Raw genomic sequence first — 20829 nt, 5'->3', positions numbered from 1 at the left:
GCAGGATGGCGACCATAGAATTAGATTAAATAGACAATATCCCACGACTTCACGACTACAATGAAAGGTGCATGTACTGTATTATGCTGTATTTGCCAGAGTTTTTTTTTTTTTTTTTTTTTATTTTAAATATTTGTTACCATGAAAAAGAGGAAGTATAAGCAACCCGGTAAACACGAGATAGTCAAGAGTCAAGCTGTGCTGTTTCATACCAAAACACGCTCAACTGACTCCATATTTTTGATAATATTGTCAACCAGTCAGCGAAGGGCATCCAAGATTTAGTGACAGAAATGTAATGTGCACGAAATATAACGCGACACAATCAATTTGAAAGTGTTTTGATTTATTTATGTAAGCACAGCTCTGTTTTTACGCACTAATATAGTCTATCATGAAAATAAACATAGAAAAGCGGTTCCATGCAATGCATAGTTAACCTCTTTTGACCATACTATGAAACTTTATTTTGTTGTCAGTTCATTTGGGGATTAAGCTTTTCTTCTCGGCATATTGTCTCGGGGTTTATTCTCAGTTTAAGCCTGCAGCCATCTTAAACGTGCCGGTACGTGAGGCGGCGCTTCTTCTCTACTCAACCTATTTCTATGACGGAAACAGAGGTCAGAGGCCAACGTCCAGGAGTAACCCGTTTGCGCATCATCACATCACCCCACTCTCTGCTGTTAAAGCGTCTGTTACAGTTGCCATGAGCTCATCATGATGTGATTTTGTCATCATCAATGGGAAACACATGTTCGGTACACACCATTGAGTAACCAATCTTCTTGGCATCAACTTTTCAGGATTGCGTGTCGGTTTCTCTCCCACGGTGAGTTGCTAACCTTGACATTTGACTCAAGTCGGCGGCTTATGTTAACCTGTCCTGTCTAACTCACATTTTAGCTCAGGGGAGGTTCAGACCACGCTTTAACACAAACACGCATACACAGACACCCACCGGAACACCGGCTCAGTGCAACCGGCCGACCAGCATTACCAGCAAGAGCAGTAGCATTATAATTGTATTACCGAGTAAGCTAGCTAACACCTGCGTTATTAGCACCGGTGCTGCGGCTTAGCGGAGGTTGTTGTTGAATTACAGCTAGCTTGTTTTGGTCGGTAACTTAGTTAATGTAGCGAGCAAGTCATGTTATCAGTAGTTTAGCTAGCGGTTACATTGAAACCGAGGTTTCGATGGATTAAATGCAGCTCTCGGTGTCCTTTTTGGGATGTTTGGCTGGCTTAACGTTACACTGGCAGCGTGTCTAACTGCACTGCTCGGCTTGTTTTTCTGGTCCCGCAAGCAACTATCGATAGGTAAGGTGTGCCCTGCCAACGAATACACTCATTCATTTACAGGAGCACGGCTGTGAATTATAAACATGACTGTCTTTTTTTTCGGTAAACGATAGTCCGGCAGTTACGATGGCGAAAATATAGGCAAATTCATCACGTTTGCCTTCCAGAAATACAACCTCGCCTTCCCCCTCGGTTAAATATGAAAATAAAGTTAAATATAATGAAGGTGCATTGTAAATACATCGATATTTAGTCCTGAATACCTACAGGGTCTAGTCGAGACGCCTTCATTAGTGTTATGTCAATATGGGATCCCAGTTAAAATTCAAAGTTTTTCCAGTTTTCATCGAAACTACACTGCGTTTCCACTGTGCAAAGGCGCTGCTGAAACAAAGGGTGCAATTTTTTTTTGTTTGTTTATTTTTCATCCCTGTGGTGAGAGTTTAGTATTCCTGTTCATGTAAGGGTTATCATGGCATTTTAGTGAAATTTAAAATTGCATTTAACTTCAATAACCACTAACATAAGTTCTGTTCTGCATCATCATTGCAGCAAGCTAGTTCCACTCTGTGAAGTCAGTGTCTCTGTGTGTATTGCTCTTTAACTGGCATGCACAGCAAGTGTTTCTTATATAGCCTTACATGCAGCTTACCTGATATTTCATGAATGTTACATAGGATTCAGTTACTGTGTGATCTTACCAAAATACTGTATGTTTTGCAAATAGTTAGTATGGTATCTTGGCTATACATGTATTATTTGTTTAATATGCTGTCAGGTAATGCCAGTTTTTGCTTAGATTTTATGTGATTCTGAATAATTAGTTGATTGATTGATTAATCAATCAAAAAAAAAAAAAAAAAAAGCTTATACATTTGATAATCAAGTAATTATTTAGCAAGAAAAAACACTAACAAAAAACAAAAACCTTTTGCTTGTTACAGCTTCCTAAATATTTAGGGTTGCTTGCTTTTGTCTTGTTTGTTATTATAAAATTAAACCTTTGGCGTTTTTTTGGCTGTTGGTCAAGCTAAATAAGTGATTAAGATTTCACTTGTTCTCTGGAAACTTGTGATGGGCATTTCTCATTTTTTGATTGATAAAATAATTCTTCACCTTATCTAAAAATAGTTGCTAAATTAATCTTTGAAGAAAATTGTTGTTATTTGCAGCCCTAGTGCCATTAATATCAGCAAGGGCACCACTAGCTTCATCTGCTGCTCCCATGTACTCTTCCTTTTATCCTGGCACAGAACTGTTTTCATATATACAGTAGCCTAAACAGTTTTTCAGAACATGTGCACCATGTGCTGATCCTCCCAGCATCAGTCATGATTTTGCAATATCTATTGCATTATCAATATACCAAAGTTTGTGCAATGCACTGATGCAATATGACAAACATCAGCCTATCACAGCCATGGTGATCTTGTGTCACACTGTACCATGATTTTTGGACTCCCTGTCTCCTTTATAACTGTTGCTGTCACTGTCTTGTCCCTCTGCAGTGTTTGCAGCCTGTTCATGTCGTCCAGCCATGGCACAACAGGACGGTGCTGCCAAGAAGAACCCTGCTGTTGCGGCATTGCATTCCCACTTTATGGTGGGATCAGTGTCAGAAGAGAACTCGGAGGATGAAAATACCGGGAAAGCAGACATGCAGCTGGAGGAGAAGGACACCCGCTCTTTGTCTCCATCATCTGTTAGCTCAGACAGCACCTATGAGATGGGCTTCGACCACATTGATGGCTCCTTGCACAACCTCAGGTTGGAATCTTAGCCTTCTCTATGATTATTCCTTCAAAGTTTGACAGTGTTTATTGACAGTGGCTGCACAGTACTAGGCTAACAGTAGAATCATGTTGCAAATTTCTGCCAGATATTGTGATTGTGATATGACTTGTTATGCATATGGGCACAGCTTTTTTTATATAATGTCTTGTCCAAATGTAAGTTCAAAAATGGTACCAGAAGAATCAGAGATGCTGAAGTGCACTTTGAATAGTGACAATAATGTAGGGGTGACTGTTGGCATTTTCACAAAATATTTACACAAGGGATTTTTGATAAATAACCATTTGTGATGAGAAAATGATGACCAAACAGGTAGAGACAAGTAAGAGAACGGCTAGAACAGTCTAATAATAAGCTCAGAAAATTACATCCCTTAATTGTTACAAAGCCTTTAAAACAAGGAAACAATAACACATTGTCTATCAAGATATGACAATATCTAGTATATCCAATACATTGCTCAAGTGCTTTTTTTGTATTAATTGTGCAGTCCTATTGGATCACTATAAATAGGTCTTTGTTTGTCTGCTTCATGTTTCTGTCAACCTGTGAAACTCAGCAATAGTGATGCATTAACTTTGCTCATCATGAAGTCATGACATTATATTTGGCATAGTTGAATTGAATGTTCTTTGTGGTTATGAAGCATGCAGATGTAAGAGATAAACAATCATCCTGACACTTTGAATTATGTTTTTATGAGACTAGTCTCTAGTGTGTAGGTGTTTGCCTGAGATCTGGAATGACCTGGAGTACACTGTGTTCAGTTTAATGTGCTCTCCTTTGGCTCGGTGGCCATTTTTATAGCACATGTGAAAAATGTGGTCTCACCAGCTATATGCTGCTCCAGAGTTTCTCTGTTGGAGGTCTGGGAGGTTGGCACTGCCGTGGTCCCTCTGCTGGCTTTTTCCCTGACACCCCCCATCCTCCAGCCTTCTTATTTCAGTGAAAGGGGAACTTGTGAAATTCTTTCTTTATTTTTCTCTCAAAAGCCTCACAAATTAAGTTTTTTGTTGACTGCATTCTGCATGTTGGTGAGGTGCTAAAAAATGACAAAACAACTGGTGTTTCCCCGAACTTAACATTTACCTTGCCCTTTTTTTGTGGTCAGTTTTACAAGAAAGAAGAGGAAGAGAATAGTGGGGGTTGACCGAAAGTTAGGACAATTTCAGAACTGGAAATACTGGATGGAGGTGTCTGCCACCCCCTCCCACCCCTGCTCCTGCAAGTTTTTTTTCTCTCCCATAGCACTAAGGAAACTCATTCAACTCTGTAGCTGGCACTGAATCAGAGCTCCCATTCACTAGGGTCTTGTTTGCCTCATGCCAGTGCCCCTACAGTGATGCAATAGTGCAGTGTCAGACCACAGGAGCCAGCCAGCCAAACTAGCTCAGGCGCTGCCACACCCTCTGGTTGAGTGTGACATCCCTCCCCCTGTACTAGCTGCTCCTCGTGCAGCTCCCTCTGAGGGCGGCGCTTGATACAAACAGTGCTCTGTGGATCCTATCTGAGAGCTTGCCCAAGCCTGTAAACACATTTCAGGAATGAATCCATCCAAACTGCTTGTTAGGTTTTTTTTTTAAGTGTTTTTTGACAGGTAAAATTTTCGGGACTGGAGATGTGCTATCTTGTTGTGCAAATCATGCTTTTATTTGTTATTGGATACACAAGACTAGATATAATCTGGAATTGTAGATATTGTAAAATGATGATATGACATTAGTGTTTTTGTCTTTTCATCATTTTAAAGGCTGAATAACAGGAAAGGGATGCAATTTTCTGAACAGGTGTTGTGTTATTCTTTTCTGTACCCGCTTAGTCATCATGTTCATTTTACTTAAAATGATCAAAAATCTCCAAGTATGTGAATGTCTATGAAAGCACTTATAGTCATCTTTACTGTATTATCATAATATCAAAGTGCTCGCTCAAAGATATCATGATATTTGATTTTGTCCATATCACCCAGCATTATTTCACATCATGTTCTGCAGTTGATTCAGTCACAGGTGTAAAATGAAGCTTCTGTCCATTTCACCCACAAACTATAATGTTTTAGATAAGAGGCAGAGCTACTGTTAAAGCAGTAGTCCTCTTATCACTGTGTGCTGATATAAAATATCCTCTTATCTCCTTGAGTCGGTTTTTCAAAACTCTTAATCTAGATCAGAATGGTCTCGATATTTGGATTCTACTTTTTCCTATCCAGGATCAAAATGATCCCAGCGATTTTGATCCGTTTTTTTTTTTTCAAAACATTGTTAGTCTGGATAATGCTGATCCAGATACCACAGGATCTGGATTTCCAAATCTGTATATGGAGTGTTGTCAATTGCCCTCTATATGGCCATCTGATGGACAAATAAGAGCTAATTTGATAGTGAAAGATTTTATGCTGGATTGGACTACAAAATCAGTGTCCTCATCTTCAGGATCAGAAGCTTTGTAATATATTTGAAGAAAGTGCAGCTGCTACTGAAAGGATCTGGTGTGATGTTTTGTATGCGTCAAGTTAATTTCTAAATTTTCTACTTGTTAGATACAAATTATTACATTTTTTGTGCAACTGAAAATGGGAGACAATGAATTCTAAGTTTGTTATTCACATACTTACATAATGGTATACATATACCATATGTATCCTTTTCCTCTTGATACTGGAGGTATTCTTAAGGCGCACTAAGTACAATATGTGAATTTCTTAAAACAGGCCAAGCATGTCAGGGCTGCACCTGGTGAAACAGGGCAGAGACCGCCGTCGGATCGACCTGCAGAGGGACTTCACTGTTGCCTCCCCTGCTGAGTTTGTCACTCGCTTTGGTGGCAACAAAGTCATTGAGAAGGTATAATGATTTTTATCTAACATTTAACAAAAGCAAATTGTGCTAAAAGTGCTTCTGACCTATTAAATGGTACAATATTAAGAAAAGATCAAGTCAATACTCAGCAGTTTTGCTTCTCCAGGTCCTTATCGCCAACAATGGCATCGCAGCAGTCAAATGCATGCGTTCCATCCGTCGCTGGGCCTATGAGATGTTCCGCAATGAAAGGGCAATCCGATTTGTTGTCATGGTGACCCCAGAGGACTTGAAGGCAAATGCAGGTGAGCATCGTTATGATATCTCTGCAGTGGTAAAACGCTGAGTAAGTACACCTGCTGTGTTGTGTCTAATGACACAGCAAAACACACAACACTGATAAATGATAGTCTTAATGAGTTTGAACAGACACATAAGATTCATAAGGAACAGCTGCCCAGTTCAGGCCCTTCAGCTCTATTGTACACCATCCCAACAGCTGAACCTATTGATAAGAAAATGGTTATAGGGAAAAACTGATGAGTGGCACCCAAACTAAGCCATTCTGGTTGTCATTTTAGAAATTAAATCAGGGATTGGTTCACCTAGTTTGAAAACCAGTGAAATAGATGAGTAAATGCTTTTCTGATATTATTTCCTTTTACAAATGTGCACTCTTAATTATTCCTTGTCTCCACAGAGTACATCAAAATGGCCGACCATTATGTGCCTGTGCCAGGCGGAACCAATAACAACAACTACGCCAATGTAGAGCTCATTCTGGACATCGCTAAACGCATACCAGTTCAGGTACCACCAGATATTGCATTTTAATCTTACTTATTGATTTTTTTAATGGTAGTTAATGGCTTGGTAATTCCTCACCTCTTGTTTTTGTAATGCTCTTTACAGGCAGTGTGGGCTGGGTGGGGTCACGCCTCTGAGAACCCTAAACTCCCCGAGCTGCTTCACAAGCATGGCATTGCTTTCATGGGTAAGAGAGGATTCCTTATTTGTTTTTTTTTGTTCACTGTCTAACTGATCTATGAGCTATAAGAAAGGATGAGTAAACTGTTTCTTTAATGGAGTTTTCATTTCCCAGGTCCCCCAAGTCAGGCCATGTGGGCTCTTGGAGACAAGATTGCCTCCTCTATTGTGGCTCAGACAGCTGGCATTCCAACCCTGCCCTGGAGTGGGACAGGTAGGTCAGAGGAAGGATGGGGCCCCAAGTTCTGCTTCTGCTTTTGCATCAACACAAATGTCTTTAGACAACAATAAATAGAATTTTTACTTGAGTCAATGAGGGAAAAAATATCAGCTTTGAAAATAAAACATGTTATTATTACCATATTTCCTTTTTTTAAAACCCATTATTACAATCTACTTTCTCCTCAAACCTAAACATTTTATTTTATTTATGGGGTTGGAACAATATTTTCTTCACAAAATTATTTCAACCTTTCATTATTGGTAACATTTACGCTTTCGGGTTTAAATCCTGCAGTTTCAAAGACAAAAGGTAGCCATCACCCATCACATGAAAACACAAAGAAACAATATTAAATATTTATTTTGTATTTCAGGCCTTACAGTAGAATGGACAGAGAACAACCCAAAGAAGAGAATCATCAACGTTCCTCAAGACCTGTATGAGCTGGGCTGCATTCAGGATGTGGAGGCAGGCCTCAAGGTTTGTGTATCTCCTCACCAGTATGTTGAGAATGCACAATTGATTTTCCATCATCTTTTGGCACACACATTTATATGCATGTTGAAAGCAGTATGTGTTGGTTGCCAGGCTGCAGAAAGCGTAGGCTACCCTGTAATGGTGAAGGCCTCAGAGGGAGGAGGAGGAAAGGGCATTCGCAAGGTCAACTCAGCTGATGATTTCCCTAACCTCTTCAGACAGGTGAGTGGAAACTCTCTACCTAAATGTAATGTCTCTGTGTCAATATTATGGTATGGTTTAAGTATTGTTTTTTTCCCCTGGTTTTAAAGTTTGCATTACAGTAAAGGGATGCAAGTTTCTAAACTTCATAGGCCAGCTGTGCTATTGTTTGTATGTATCTACTTGGTCGTCATATCCATATTAATAATGACTATTTACCAAAAGTCTCTTTTGTGTAAACATATTATGAAAGCACCAGTAGTTGTCTATATCAAGATATTTGATCAAAGATATAATTAGTTTTGATTTTGTGCATAACGACGAGCCCTAATAGAATCATTTTTTTGTGATCATGACTTAAATCCCCTCTCCTCTTGGTTATCCAGGTCCAGACAGAGGTTCCTGGATCACCCATCTTCGTCATGCAGCTAGCCAAGCACGCTCGCCACTTGGAGGTTCAGATCTTGGCTGATCAATATGGCAATGCCATCTCCTTGTTTGGCAGAGACTGTTCTGTGCAGCGACGCCACCAGAAAATCATAGAGGAGGCTCCCGCTACCATTGCCACATCAGACGTGTTTGAAGACATGGAAAAGGTACAACCTATCTAGCTTGCTTGTTGGTGTTGCTGATAAATAACGGCTAAATTATGATAACTTGATTCGTAAAATTAAGGGATTTTTCATAGTTAATTGAATTCTCTTACCCCAGAAGGACTGTCTGAACCTTGATATGACCAGTAACAGACTGTTTTCCATCCCCAGTGTGCAGTTAAGCTGGCAAAGATGGTGGGGTATGTCAGTGCAGGCACAGTGGAGTATCTCTACAGTCAAGACGGCAGCTTCTACTTCCTGGAGCTCAACCCTCGTCTGCAGGTAGAACATCCCTGCACTGAGATGGTGGCTGACGTCAACCTGCCTGCCGCCCAGCTACAGGTCAGTTTCACCCACAGAGACACAGACACACTCACTCATACACAGTTGCACATGCTAGAAAGAGCATGTGTTACATCACACATTATGCACTTCAGTCCCTTGTCTGTCCAGTAGCAGACAAAGTTAACATGCTTCACTGCCTAGCACTAGACGGGCCCCCTGTCTCCATGGCAACCAACTGCAAAAGAAGGAGTGAAACATGTAGTAAGCTCTGGCGGTTGTAGACTCATCGGGTCACATGGTCTGTCTTGCAGTATTTAGGATTGTGTGTGTATATAGGTCAGTGGCACTCAAGCTGAAGGACAGTGTTGCCTGGGAAGCCGTGCCGCAAAGCACATTGGGTGTTTAGTGTGGGAGGGATACACTGTATTTGTTACGCAGGAAGTCACCCTTCTACTATTACGTATTTTCCAGACAACAGCAGCACTCCCTATCTGTCCTTAATGTTCTGTGTAGCTGCAAATATCAGCAACTTTTAAGAGAGCTTTCCAAGTCTTGGTTATATATATACATACATATTTTTTTGTTTTGTTTTGTTTTTGCACTATGTCCTTTTCTGATTTTCTAAGCTATGCTATTGCTAAATGCATGTATTATTTCTGTTTATCTACTTATGTTGTATCTGTCCCTGTCAAATTAACCATGAATTATGTGATCAGTACCCCTGAGCTTTTTCCTTTAGATTTTATGTCAGTATAAGATCACGCTCTTTATCTTACTAAAATCTGTTACCTGTTGTCAGATTGCAATGGGTATACCTCTCCATCGGATCAAAGACATCAGGATGCTGTATGGTGTCCAGCCCTGGGGAGACTCTCCCATTGATTTTGAGGGTCTGTTGACGGCTCCCTCACCACGGGGCCATGTCATTGCAGCCCGAATCACCAGTGAGAACCCCGATGAGGTATGCTTCGCTCTTTTTACGTTTCAGTTAAAGGCTGTGTGGAAACTTAAAAGTTCTCTTTTAAAGTTCTTTTCTCTCGTTTTATTTTTGCTGGTTTTAATGCTTTTAAGATATGGAGTTCATATAAATGCCAACCATGTGAAGTGTGGCAAAATAGAACAGCTTGTTAATTAGAGCATTAGAGCATTCATTCATTTGGTCGACAGAAAATCCAACTCTAATTTTGATTATTAAGTAATCACCCTAGTCATTAATGTAAGTAAAGTTCCAAATCATTTGCTGAATGCAGTTCCCCTAAAATCACTAAGATGCTAAGATTTGCTTACATTTTTTTCTGTTCGTATTATTCTAAAATCGATACTTAGGGTTTTTTGTTTTGTAGTTAATTTGATAAAGGAAGCAATTTGAAAGTCTCACTTTTCGCTTTTGACTCTGGTAACTTTAAATGGTCATTTGCCATTGTTTTTGACATTGAAAACACGAATGATCATAATAAGTAGTTACAACCTTATTGTTGATATTACTGTTGTTATCATGATTATTAGTTGTAGTGATAGTAGTAGTAGTAGTAGTAGTAGTAGTAGTAGTAGTGTTGTTATTATGTTATAAAATTTGACACTTGTCTAAATATCAAATGGACTGTCACAAAGCCCAAATTCATTGGGCTCAGTTAAATGTTTGTGTGCATTTGTCTATTTCAGGGTTTCAAGCCAAGCTCAGGAACGGTGCAGGAGCTGAATTTCCGCAGCAACAAGAATGTCTGGGGTTACTTCAGTGTTGCGGCAGCTGGAGGCCTACATGAATTTGCTGACTCCCAGTTTGGACACTGTTTCTCTTGGGGAGAGAATCGTGAAGAAGCAATCTCGTGAGTACACACTGAAACTTGAAGTCATTGTGAACATTGCACTGTCAATAAAAGCGTGCAGCATTTGGTCAGAATTTAACATTGTGTACCCAGCTAATTGTCCAGTGAGGTCCTTTTACAGTCAGTATATGCAGTTACAATATTTCCTTGTCTCTCTGCAGCAACATGGTTGTGGCTCTGAAGGAGCTGTCAATCAGAGGAGACTTCAGGACCACAGTAGAGTACCTCATCAAGCTGCTCGAGACTGAAAGCTTTCAGCACAACAGCATTGACACAGGCTGGCTGGACCGGCTTATCTCAGAAAAGATGCAGGTATGTAGAGATGTTGCTGCTGTGACCTACTCTCCAAGAAAGTTAGAATGAGGCAAGCCTTCTGTGCAACCCATTTGTGATCATTTATGATGCCATTGCTGAAACCACAGTAAATACAACTCATTGGATGCTTCCTTTTGAGGCAGTTATCTGATTTTCAAATTTTCTGATTGCTGTTGTTTGCCAAAATCATTGATTGTTCATTTTATAATTAAATCGGTCTTTACTCTCACTCAGTAAACATGGATCATTACAAAATCTTAAATCAGTCTTTACTCTCACTCAGTAAACATGGATCATTACAAAACCTTATGTTTGCAGGCGGAGCGCCCAGACACCATGTTAGGAATTGTGAGTGGGGCTCTTCACGTGGCAGATGTCAATCTGAGGAACAGTGTGTCCAACTTTCTGCACTCTCTTGAAAGGTAATGGTATTCACTGTAATTGTTTTCAAGCATTTGCTGTATCATGTAAAACCTATATGAGAACATTTGAAATGACTCTCTGCTCTCTGTTCAGGGGTCAGGTGCTGCCGGCACACACACTCCTCAACACTGTGGACGTGGAGCTGATCTACGAAGGCACCAAATATGTCCTGACGGTGACAAGACAGTCTCCCAACTCCTATGTGGTTATCATGAATAGCTCCTCAGCTGAGGTGGACGTCCATCGGCTCAGTGATGGAGGCCTTCTGCTGTCCTATGATGGCAGCAGCTACACCACCTACATGAAGGAGGAGGTGGACAGGTAAGGCATGAGACAAAGATCAAGCTTAACATGATCTGTACATATCCAGAAGAGGAAATTTGGCAGTTATAGTACGTGAGAATAAGTTATTTCTAGAGGTTTTTTTCTTGGTACTAAAATGTGTTAACTTAATGAAAACATTTCTTCAATTTTCATTCCTTATTTAATATAATTGTATGTAAAGTCAGTATTGACAGAGTTAAATATTAACAGATGTTTGCAGTTTAGTATTATATTAGTTGATTATGGAAATAAAATGGAAATGGAAATAAAATTGTGCTTCTTCCATTTTTTTATAGCAAATGAGTAACATGACAGTTTTCTGTTTGTGCCTCTGACACCGTATTGAGACTACATTTATTTTACAGATATCGCATCACAATTGGGAACAAGACTTGTGTTTTTGAAAAGGAGAATGATCCTTCGCTGCTACGTTCTCCATCAGCTGGAAAACTCATCCAGTACACAGTGGAGGACGGCGGGCATGTGTTCGCTGGACAGTGCTATGCTGAGATAGAGGTATGTTCAGGCTCAAGTTTGTGATTTACACTTACAAGATGTATTTAATTCAAATTCAATATTTTTTCATGGGATTTGCTGTATAGATATAAACTTTCTGCTTGTGTGTTCCAGGTGATGAAGATGGTGATGACTCTGACCGCTGCGGAGTCTGGTTGTATTCACTATGTGAAGAGGGCCGGAGCTGCGCTCGAGCCCGGCTGTGTCATCGCCAAGCTGCAGCTTGATGATCCTAGCAGAGTGCAACAGGTCCGGCTTGCTAGTACCATACACCTGCATATAAAACAATAGCAGATACATGCAGAGGTTGAGTAACTTGTAATTTGTTTTCATTGTAGGCGGAGCTTCACACAGGGGTCCTGCCCTCTATCCAGGCGGTGGCGTTGAGAGGAGAAAAGTTGCACAGAGTTTTCCACTACACACTGGATCACCTCGTTCACATCATGAACGGTTACTGTCTTCCTGAGCCTTTCTTCAGTGCCAAAGTAAGACTTCACACACAGTTGCAGACATCAACCAACACTTACTCTGTTAACTCCAAGCAGCTCCTTATATTCTTCTCATTGTTTTCTAGTTGAAAGAATGGGTGGAGAGGCTGATGAAGACCATGCGAGATCCCTCTTTACCCCTGTTGGAGCTACAAGACATTATGACCAGTGTGTCTGGTCGTATCCCCCCTGCTGTAGAGAAGGCTATCAAGAAGGAGATGGCTCAGTATGCCAGCAATATCACCTCTGTGCTCTGCCAGTTTCCCAGCCAGCAGGTACTCCTCCCTCCCTCCCCCTCCAATACACACAGTTTCTTTACTTTGCCTTTACTTTTTTAATATACTCTTTATTGTTCTTTAAATGTTCAGGGTCCTGCATCGCCTGGGACATGAAGTCTGATTGAACTATGAGGTTGTTCAGACTTGTGAATGAGCTACAATGTGCACTGAACAATGATATTATTTATTTATATGATTTTATGCACAAGTTCATGTAGTTTAGTTATTTTGCTATCTTTTTTTTTTTTTTTTTTTAATAAAAAGAACAGTTCATTTACAGAATAATTTTGAAAGCCTAAAGCAATAAATCTCAGTGAAAAGTGGTCTTAGAGTATCACGATCTTTCAAAAGTCTTGTTAGTTTGCAAGTAGGATTTCTCAACTGCAGTATCTGGTCAAGTACAGTGGCTGGAAGAATTCCTTGACTTATTTCACAATTTCTTTTGCAGACATACTATTTCAAAATACAACCAAGCATACTTGTCTGAGTAAAAGGGCAAGCAGAAAGCACCAGGTCTTAGGTTACAGAGGACATCCGTGTGTGTGTGTGTGTGTGTGTGTGTGTGTGTGTGTGTGTGTGTGTTTGCTTTCATATGTACACATACAACAGCTATCAGTATTTTAGCTGACAACAAGATTAACAAGTAAGCAAATGTGATTAGTAGTGATGCAGCTTATCATATCACTTAAATGGCACTGAGCTTTATTTATCAGTCTGATGTCAATTGTTTTGAATATCAACTAGAGTCTTCCCCCTATCCATGAGTATAAGAGTTTGGATTTAATAGATTAATAGATGGGTCTTTACTGCCACTGGGATGCCTAAATGCCTAAATTAATGAAACACCTTTCCTTGCTTATTTCCAGATTGCAAACATCCTGGACAGCCATGCTGCTACTCTTAACAGGAAGTCAGAGAGAGAAGTCTTCTTTATGAACACACAGAGCATCGTCCAGCTGGTGCAGAAGTGAGTATATCCCGTGTAGGGATGCACTGATGCCACTTTTTCAGTGCCAGTACCTATACAGAGTACTGAGTAATTCCATTAGTTTAGGCTGATTGACCAAAATAATCAATATAAAATCCTTAGTATACTTATTATCCAAAGTATACTTTAATTTCAACATACAACTCAGGGCCTTTAGCTATTACTGTTAAAACCCCTGATAGTAATACTCCATTTAAGCTCATGTTGGCATCTCTAATCTTAAGATAAAGCTTAATAAATTCATCTTATTTGCCTGTAAAAAAAAAAAAAAAAAAAGTCCACAACACCCTCCTCTCTGAAGGGTAAGAAGGCTGACAATAGCATGCCCATTACATAGCTGAAATCACTTTATATCCAGTATTTTCCTTGTCAGTAGATGCCATGTTTCGCAGATTTATAGATCTAGTTTCTGTCCATACTGTATGTTCTTAAGGATAACTCCACACCATATATGTCACTGATGTGAATGTTTTCTCTGACAGGTATCGCAGTGGCATCCGTGGTCACATGAAGGCTGTGGTGATGGACCTGCTCAGACAGTACTTGAAAGTGGAGATCCAGTTCCAGAATGGTGAGGAGCAACAGCAGCACATACTTTCTTAGACTTTGTTGTGTTGACATGTTGCTAATGGGTTGTAGTGGCTTCAGCTTTGTTTTATGGATCTCTCTCAGAGGAGTTGCAGTTACTCTCTTTCTCCACTAGAGGGAACTGTTTGACAATAAACATCTCAGCATCTCTGAAGCTGCAGTTACCCTCCACTGTGTACTAAAAGATTTGTGCGTTTGCTTGTTTACAGGACACTATGACAAGTGTGTGTTCGCACTGCGAGAGGAAAATAAAGGAGACATGGCCAATGTGCTCAATTACATCTTCTCTCATGCCCAGGTCACCAAGAAGAACCTGTTAGTTACTATGCTGATTGTAAGTATCCTTCCTTACTGCATTACTAACCATGCCTGAATCCTGTGAAAGAGCCAGTTATAACTGATAAAGAAAGAGAATGAGTCCATATTAGTATTGCAGTCCACTGAATAATAATAATTAAAAAAAAAAAAAAAAACTACTGTATGTACATTGTCTATGTATGCATATTGACATGCAGTATATAGGCACTGACGGTTTATACATATTGCTCATAGTGTGTGTATATCATAGGACACTAGTCTTTTTCTAAAATAAAGTGTTTGACATGTAACGAGTTGGTGATCATCCTGCGTGTGTAGGACCAGCTGTGTGGCCGAGATCCCACACTGACAGATGAGCTGATGGCCATCCTGACTGAACTCACCCAGCTCAGCAAGACCACCAATGCCAAGGTGGCTCTGCGTGCCCGACAGGTCAGATGTTACTTCTTAATTTTTGATGACAAATTTGTTTTGCATTCTGATAAAAACACTGAGGGTGCTAAATCGCATCCTGTGCATTTTATAGTATTCACTGTCAACTTGAGCACAGTATATCAAAAATAATGTATTAGACAGCTGAAAATGGAGGTATTCTTGTTTTAGTTTTTAGTTTTTTAAAAATGCTTACAAATGGACCACCAGATGTCACTGTTCATTCTCCATCATCTCTTTCTGTGGGAGAAAATTATGAATGAAAGTTAGTATTTTACAAAATTATAAAGACTCTCAAACAGTTGATTAAATCTGTAAATCTATTTTAAGTATTTGAGCCTTTTATATTTGAAGTATATATCTGGAGTCTTTAACTGAAATTATATGCATGATCCAAATTTTGGGAGAGAATAATAAACAAATTGTGTGAATAGCAGGGCTGTGCTGACCAAAGCCACTCTTTATGAATGAATCAGAACAATATTCCACCTCAGTCTTGTCTTTTGTATCCAGGTGCTGATAGCTTCTCACCTCCCCTCTTATGAGCTGCGACACAACCAGGTGGAGTCCATCTTCCTCTCTGCCATTGACATGTATGGACACCAGTTCTGCATCGAGAACCTGCAGGTGGGGATTTAGAGCCAAGAGTAGCAGCTTTATCTGATGCCCTGATGGCTGGTGTTCAGGATGGTTAATCACCTGCCCCTCTCTCTTTTTGTAGAAACTGATTCTTTCAGAGACATCCATCTTTGATGTTCTGCCCAACTTCTTCTACCACAGTAACCAGGTGGTTAGGATGGCTGCCTTGGAGGTAAGAGCCATACTTTTCTTTTTTGAAAAGTACTTAGCCTGCAGTCCATTTCAGTGATTGTCATAAAGGAAGCGGTCCTCATGTCTGACTCCTTTTCTCTATGTCCTTCCTCCTCCTTCACGGCCTCAGGTGTATGTTCGCAGAGCATACATTGCCTATGAGCTCAACAGTGTTCAGCACCGGCAGCTGAAGGACAACACTTGCATTGTAGAGTTCCAGTTTATGCTTCCCACCTCACATCCCAACAGGTATCACACACACACACAAATGTACACCAAAACACTCACCGCTGTGCACCACCTTCACTGCTTCTGCCCCTGTTTGTGGCACTGTGGAGACATAATGTCTGTATACAAAGTATACGTTTGTGGCTATTTATCTCTGACTATCTTTGACACATCTTATTGTTGTATCAGTCTAATCTTGTATTAGATAAAAATATAAAGTGCTGGTCTTACTTATTCCAAGTCACTTCCATGGTAAAAGGGATGTCACAACACCAGAGTTTTGTTAGTTGATACCAGTGTCACAGAAATGTCATGTTTGTTTTTCATGTAATTAAACATACAGGCTACATCAGAATAAAAACACTGCATTACAAGTGCAGCATTGGCCTGTAGCCTTCAAGTAGAAAGCAAAATGGCCCATTAATACACTCATTTCAAATTAGAGGAACTATGTGAAATATTCTGCTGTAACAATAAATACAGCAGTCTGGATTATCTGCTTTCTTTTTGATAGATGGTCTTGTAGCATGACTGCAGCTTAAAAGGTATACCACACACAATTACAGAGGGTTGATTTAAGTGACAAAGACTGGAATAAATACATAATTCTGATGGTTGAATCTGCGTGGTTCTGGTCATCAGCCTGATAAATTTTGTGCTTCTTCCACCTCTTTGTGAGTTTAGCCTAAAGGTTCTCACTCAAACCAACCCTCAGCAAATTTGCATGGTGCATCTTTAAGTGTTTCAATATTTGAAGACACAGGCTAAGGCCGCATTAGAATAATAACACAGCGTTAAACGGCGAGAGATCAAGTTATATTTGCACAACAGATACTAAAAACACTAGTATTTGTCTTTTTTGTGACATCCCAACATGGTAACGTTAAGTTATCATCGGTGGAAGATGTGTATTTTGTTTTTTTTCACTATGTTCAGTTCTTCCATGGTGCCACGGTTCTTTCATCCCTTTCCCACCCTCCCAGCTGTGTTGCATCAAACATTGTAAATGCTCCTCATGTGCAAAAAGAAGGTATTTTACAAGACTGAAAATACTTTTCCTGGTTTGTCAAAACTGTGAGTTTCATGGGTAACAAAATCCCCTGCTTCAAGAGTCCCATGTCGTTGCTCTCCCTTGGGAACAAGAAACCCAGTTGCCTCTGTGCCAGTTGAAACTCAGGACAGAGAAACTAGAGACAAACTTGGATCAAGTTTATCTTGTACATGCTTAGCATTTGAGAAAACTGCTTTTACCAGACCCTGTTCCCTGACATCTCTGTTGTACTTATGTTCCCCATCCTGCCAGTGTGACTGTATTCAGTGTGTGTATGTATGTGTATGTGTTTTAATGTTTTTGCTTCGTGATGCTTTGCAGCGGTTGTGTGTTTCTTTGCTGGCTGTGTTGAATTGAGTTTGTTGATGTAATGTACTTGTAGAGATGCTTTCACTGCCATCGTACGCTCATTTTATTGCATGCATATGGTTTTACATAACTGAATTAACCATCATGTTTGGCTCATCATAATTTACAATTACTGTATGAACTAGCATGTGAGTGTAATGATCCTCTTCTGCTGCTCAGACGATTCCTTGGTACAAGGAAGCATTAGGATATCATGTTGCATGTTATGGAGGGAGCAGTCAGGAAGTGAAATGTGTGTCTGATCAGGAAGAGATGATCATAAATTTCTTCTTTTTTAACATTCACTGCATTTATTTGGATATTGATCAGTGTAATTAAAATCTGGATTATTCATCCAGTGCATTGTGATTTTAAAATTAGAAGGTGTGCACACATTGTTACACCTTGACTGTCTTCCTGTCCTTTTGCCTGCCACTAACCACTTAGTAATCAATGTTGTTTAATTGCAGAGGGAACATCCCCACTCTAAACAGGTATAGTAAACATTCTTCCTATTGCAACCAATACGTAGATGTAGACTATTAGCGACTGTAGATAAACCAGCTGCATGGCCAAACATATTATCCCTCACAGATTTAACAAATCTTATCATTGAGTCAAGTTGTTTGGCTATGCAGCTGCTTGGTGCTTTGAATGTTGCTAAAATGAATCTGATTTAGCAACTGGAGTGTAGTCTGGTTGATCGGCAGTGTGTTTTCTAAGATTTACTGACAACAGCATGGCGCTTGTTGTTCAGCCACTGTGTCACTTTTGAGTGTGTGTGTGTGTGTGTGTGTGTCTGTGTGTCTCTGTGTGTCTGTGTGTGTGTGTGTGTGTGTGTGTGTGTGTGTGTGTGTTTATATTTGTGTTTTTGTGTATACAACACTGTTACACAAAGTGTAAACATGCATTTACACATACCTAACTGTTGTATGACTGTGGTTTAACATTGTGAACTGTATGATATCCAGTAAATACGTTTCACACAGTGTACTATAAGAAAGTGATATTTTGGGAAAATGTTCTGGGTACTGTATGCACTGAAACCTGTGACTGTCCTACCAGGAAAATGTCTGCTCCGCTTCTGGACAATGTAAAACCCACGGACACTAATTTGCAGGAAACTAAGACCCAGGACATTAACATACAGAATAGCAAACCTAAGGATGCTAATACAGAGACGGAAAATGCCCCAGATTTGGAATCTGTGGACAGGTTTGACAAACAACTTCTAGTGCTTTCAGTGGGTGTAACCTCTAGGACGGTTCTGTTCCAATTAAAGGACTAACCCTAACCCTACCCTAACCTTAACCCACAAAGTGGACTATTTACATGAACTGGTGTCTCGCTGTTGGTTTCAGGTGTCTTGTTGTACATGTTTTCATTGTTTCAGTTTGACTAACAAGTGCTCTGTCACAGATCCACTGCACACCTTTTGTAATCTTTGTAACTGAACTGAAAAAGTGAAATTCTGTATTTATGCGCTCTATTTTGTTATATTCTGACTCTCATTCACAATGTGATTTATTATTTTTTTTGTGTGTGTGTGTACTTCAGGTTCACATAACTAATATACATGGACTCTCTGTTGTGAAGAAATGTTACCATGTTTTAATGCATATTAGCAAACAAGTGAATGAAGTGTCAGAATAGTTGTTACCCCAGCATCTCAAAACAGATCCTGTCGAGAGCTTAGGGGTTAAATCATTTGTGAGGTTCTTAATCAAGGTGGAGGGGGAAGATCGTCGAAGAATCAGTGAGTCTGGTGGTGTGGCAGGGTCCTGTTGTGATCGCTGTTTATTTTGGTGCCTCAGGATGTCCTTCTCGTCCAACCTTAACCACTATGGCATGGTGCATGTGGCCAGCGTGAGCGATGTCCTGCTTGACACCTCTTTTACTCCGCCTTGTCAGCGTATGGGAGCCATGGTGTCTTTCCGGTCCTTCCAAGAGTTCACCAGGTCAGTCCTTTTTACTAATATTATGAGCTTGGATATATTTGTTAGATTGGTTAATTGTTTGGTTGGTTCTATTTTTGAACCCAGATAAAAATGTTGAGACTGACAACTGTGATGAAAATTCAGGCCTAACTATGTCTTACCTCCTCTACAGGAATATTACTGACATGTTGAGCTGCTTCTCGGACTCTCCTCCTCCCAGTCCAACCTTCCCAGAGGGAGGTAACCCCGTCCTGTACGGTGAAGAGGACAACAAGGTAACACAACAGGAAAACAGACCTGTGCTCAGACATTTCATGCAAACTAGATTCTGTGAGTAGTGATTATAAGGATTGCTATTTACCAGCATGTCTGTTTTCCTTGGTTTGACGTTTGTTTGTTTTGTAACTCAGAGTATCCAGGACGAGCCTATCCATATCCTGAATGTGGCCATAAAGACCGACAGTGACATTGACGATGATGGCCTGGCAGCTATGTTCCGGGAGTTTACCCAGTCAAAAGTAAGACCCTTTTCTCTTACTCTCAGCAGAAACAGTTAAAGATTTGAGATGCTTCAGAGAGTACTTCCTCATCATGGCATTTTTTTTCTTTCTGATTTCAGAAATCCCTGCTGTTTGAACATGGCATCCGCAGGCTGACTTTCCTTGTGGCTCAAAAGGTAAGGATCCCGATTTATGTCTTCAACATCAGCTACGTGTTTCTTCATGAGCTGCTGCTCTGCCTATCACCAATTTACTTAATCGGAATAACATGTATCAAAGATCCCTCAACCGATAACTGAAGTGTTTGTTTTTCAGTTAGTAATTGTTATTTGGAATGTGTTAATATGGAAATACTGTGATTATTTTCCTAATTTAAACTAATTTATTTGTCAAATTTTGGCTGTTTTTTTTCTCTCTTTCAAACCCTTATTCCTTTTGCTCCTGGTCCTGTCTTTCTCTATGTATTCCTTTCTGTATGTCCTTGCTTTTGCTGCGTTTTTGATGACAGGATTTCAGGAAGCAGGTCAACTGTGAGGTGGACCAAAGGTTTCACGTAAGTAGTGGAACAGGTTGCGAATGAAGAGACATGCCCTGTTTTGCAGTTGCATTGCTGATTTTATCCAAAACATCTGGCATACCATGACAAAATATATTTTATCATGGATAGCCTCGGTAGGATTTAACCCTATTGGTAACGTTAGGAACATGCCATTAGGAACATTTTTCTTTTTGACCCATTTTGCACCCCCTAGCTTTCAAATGAGGACATTAACAAGAAGAATTTATTGCAGGATTAGATATA

General features: G+C 40.0%; 1 protein-coding gene across 4 annotated transcripts in view; it reads left to right on the top strand.

The window, feature by feature from the left end:
• Nucleotides 1–649: 649 nt before the first annotated feature.
• Nucleotides 650–20829, top strand: part of acaca (acetyl-CoA carboxylase alpha) — a 41087-nt gene continuing 20907 nt past the window's right edge. Inside the window, exons 1-34 of one of the 4 annotated variants that reach the window (XM_030069768.1) lie at nucleotides 650–829; nucleotides 2808–3066; nucleotides 5804–5936; nucleotides 6058–6196; nucleotides 6592–6701; nucleotides 6804–6885; nucleotides 6994–7092; nucleotides 7475–7581; nucleotides 7690–7800; nucleotides 8166–8375; nucleotides 8544–8714; nucleotides 9457–9618; nucleotides 10320–10483; nucleotides 10645–10795; nucleotides 11117–11220; nucleotides 11315–11542; nucleotides 11911–12061; nucleotides 12176–12310; nucleotides 12400–12546; nucleotides 12636–12824; nucleotides 13694–13794; nucleotides 14298–14386; nucleotides 14613–14737; nucleotides 15040–15153; nucleotides 15667–15780; nucleotides 15875–15964; nucleotides 16094–16212; nucleotides 18061–18084; nucleotides 18656–18805; nucleotides 19405–19548; nucleotides 19700–19802; nucleotides 19938–20045; nucleotides 20147–20203; nucleotides 20536–20580. In XM_030069768.1, the coding sequence (XP_029925628.1) occupies nucleotides 2837–3066; nucleotides 5804–5936; nucleotides 6058–6196; nucleotides 6592–6701; nucleotides 6804–6885; nucleotides 6994–7092; nucleotides 7475–7581; nucleotides 7690–7800; nucleotides 8166–8375; nucleotides 8544–8714; nucleotides 9457–9618; nucleotides 10320–10483; nucleotides 10645–10795; nucleotides 11117–11220; nucleotides 11315–11542; nucleotides 11911–12061; nucleotides 12176–12310; nucleotides 12400–12546; nucleotides 12636–12824; nucleotides 13694–13794; nucleotides 14298–14386; nucleotides 14613–14737; nucleotides 15040–15153; nucleotides 15667–15780; nucleotides 15875–15964; nucleotides 16094–16212; nucleotides 18061–18084; nucleotides 18656–18805; nucleotides 19405–19548; nucleotides 19700–19802; nucleotides 19938–20045; nucleotides 20147–20203; nucleotides 20536–20580 (4206 nt within the window). In that variant the 5' untranslated portion in view covers nucleotides 650–829; nucleotides 2808–2836. Of the gene's footprint in view, nucleotides 830–1066; nucleotides 1318–2807; nucleotides 3067–5803; nucleotides 5937–6057; nucleotides 6197–6591; nucleotides 6702–6803; nucleotides 6886–6993; nucleotides 7093–7474; nucleotides 7582–7689; nucleotides 7801–8165; nucleotides 8376–8543; nucleotides 8715–9456; nucleotides 9619–10319; nucleotides 10484–10644; nucleotides 10796–11116; nucleotides 11221–11314; nucleotides 11543–11910; nucleotides 12062–12175; nucleotides 12311–12399; nucleotides 12547–12635; nucleotides 12825–13693; nucleotides 13795–14297; nucleotides 14387–14612; nucleotides 14738–15039; nucleotides 15154–15666; nucleotides 15781–15874; nucleotides 15965–16093; nucleotides 16213–18060; nucleotides 18085–18655; nucleotides 18806–19404; nucleotides 19549–19699; nucleotides 19803–19937; nucleotides 20046–20146; nucleotides 20204–20535; nucleotides 20581–20829 lie in introns of those variants that run through there. The other 3 variants (XM_030069767.1, XM_030069769.1, XM_030069771.1) reach the window with 3 other exon arrangements.

The sequence above is a fragment of the Myripristis murdjan genome, chromosome 14, assembly GCF_902150065.1.
Source record: "Myripristis murdjan chromosome 14, fMyrMur1.1, whole genome shotgun sequence".
Lineage (NCBI taxonomy): Eukaryota > Metazoa > Chordata > Actinopteri > Holocentriformes > Holocentridae > Myripristis > Myripristis murdjan.
This window is presented reverse-complemented; position numbering and strand designations above follow the sequence as displayed.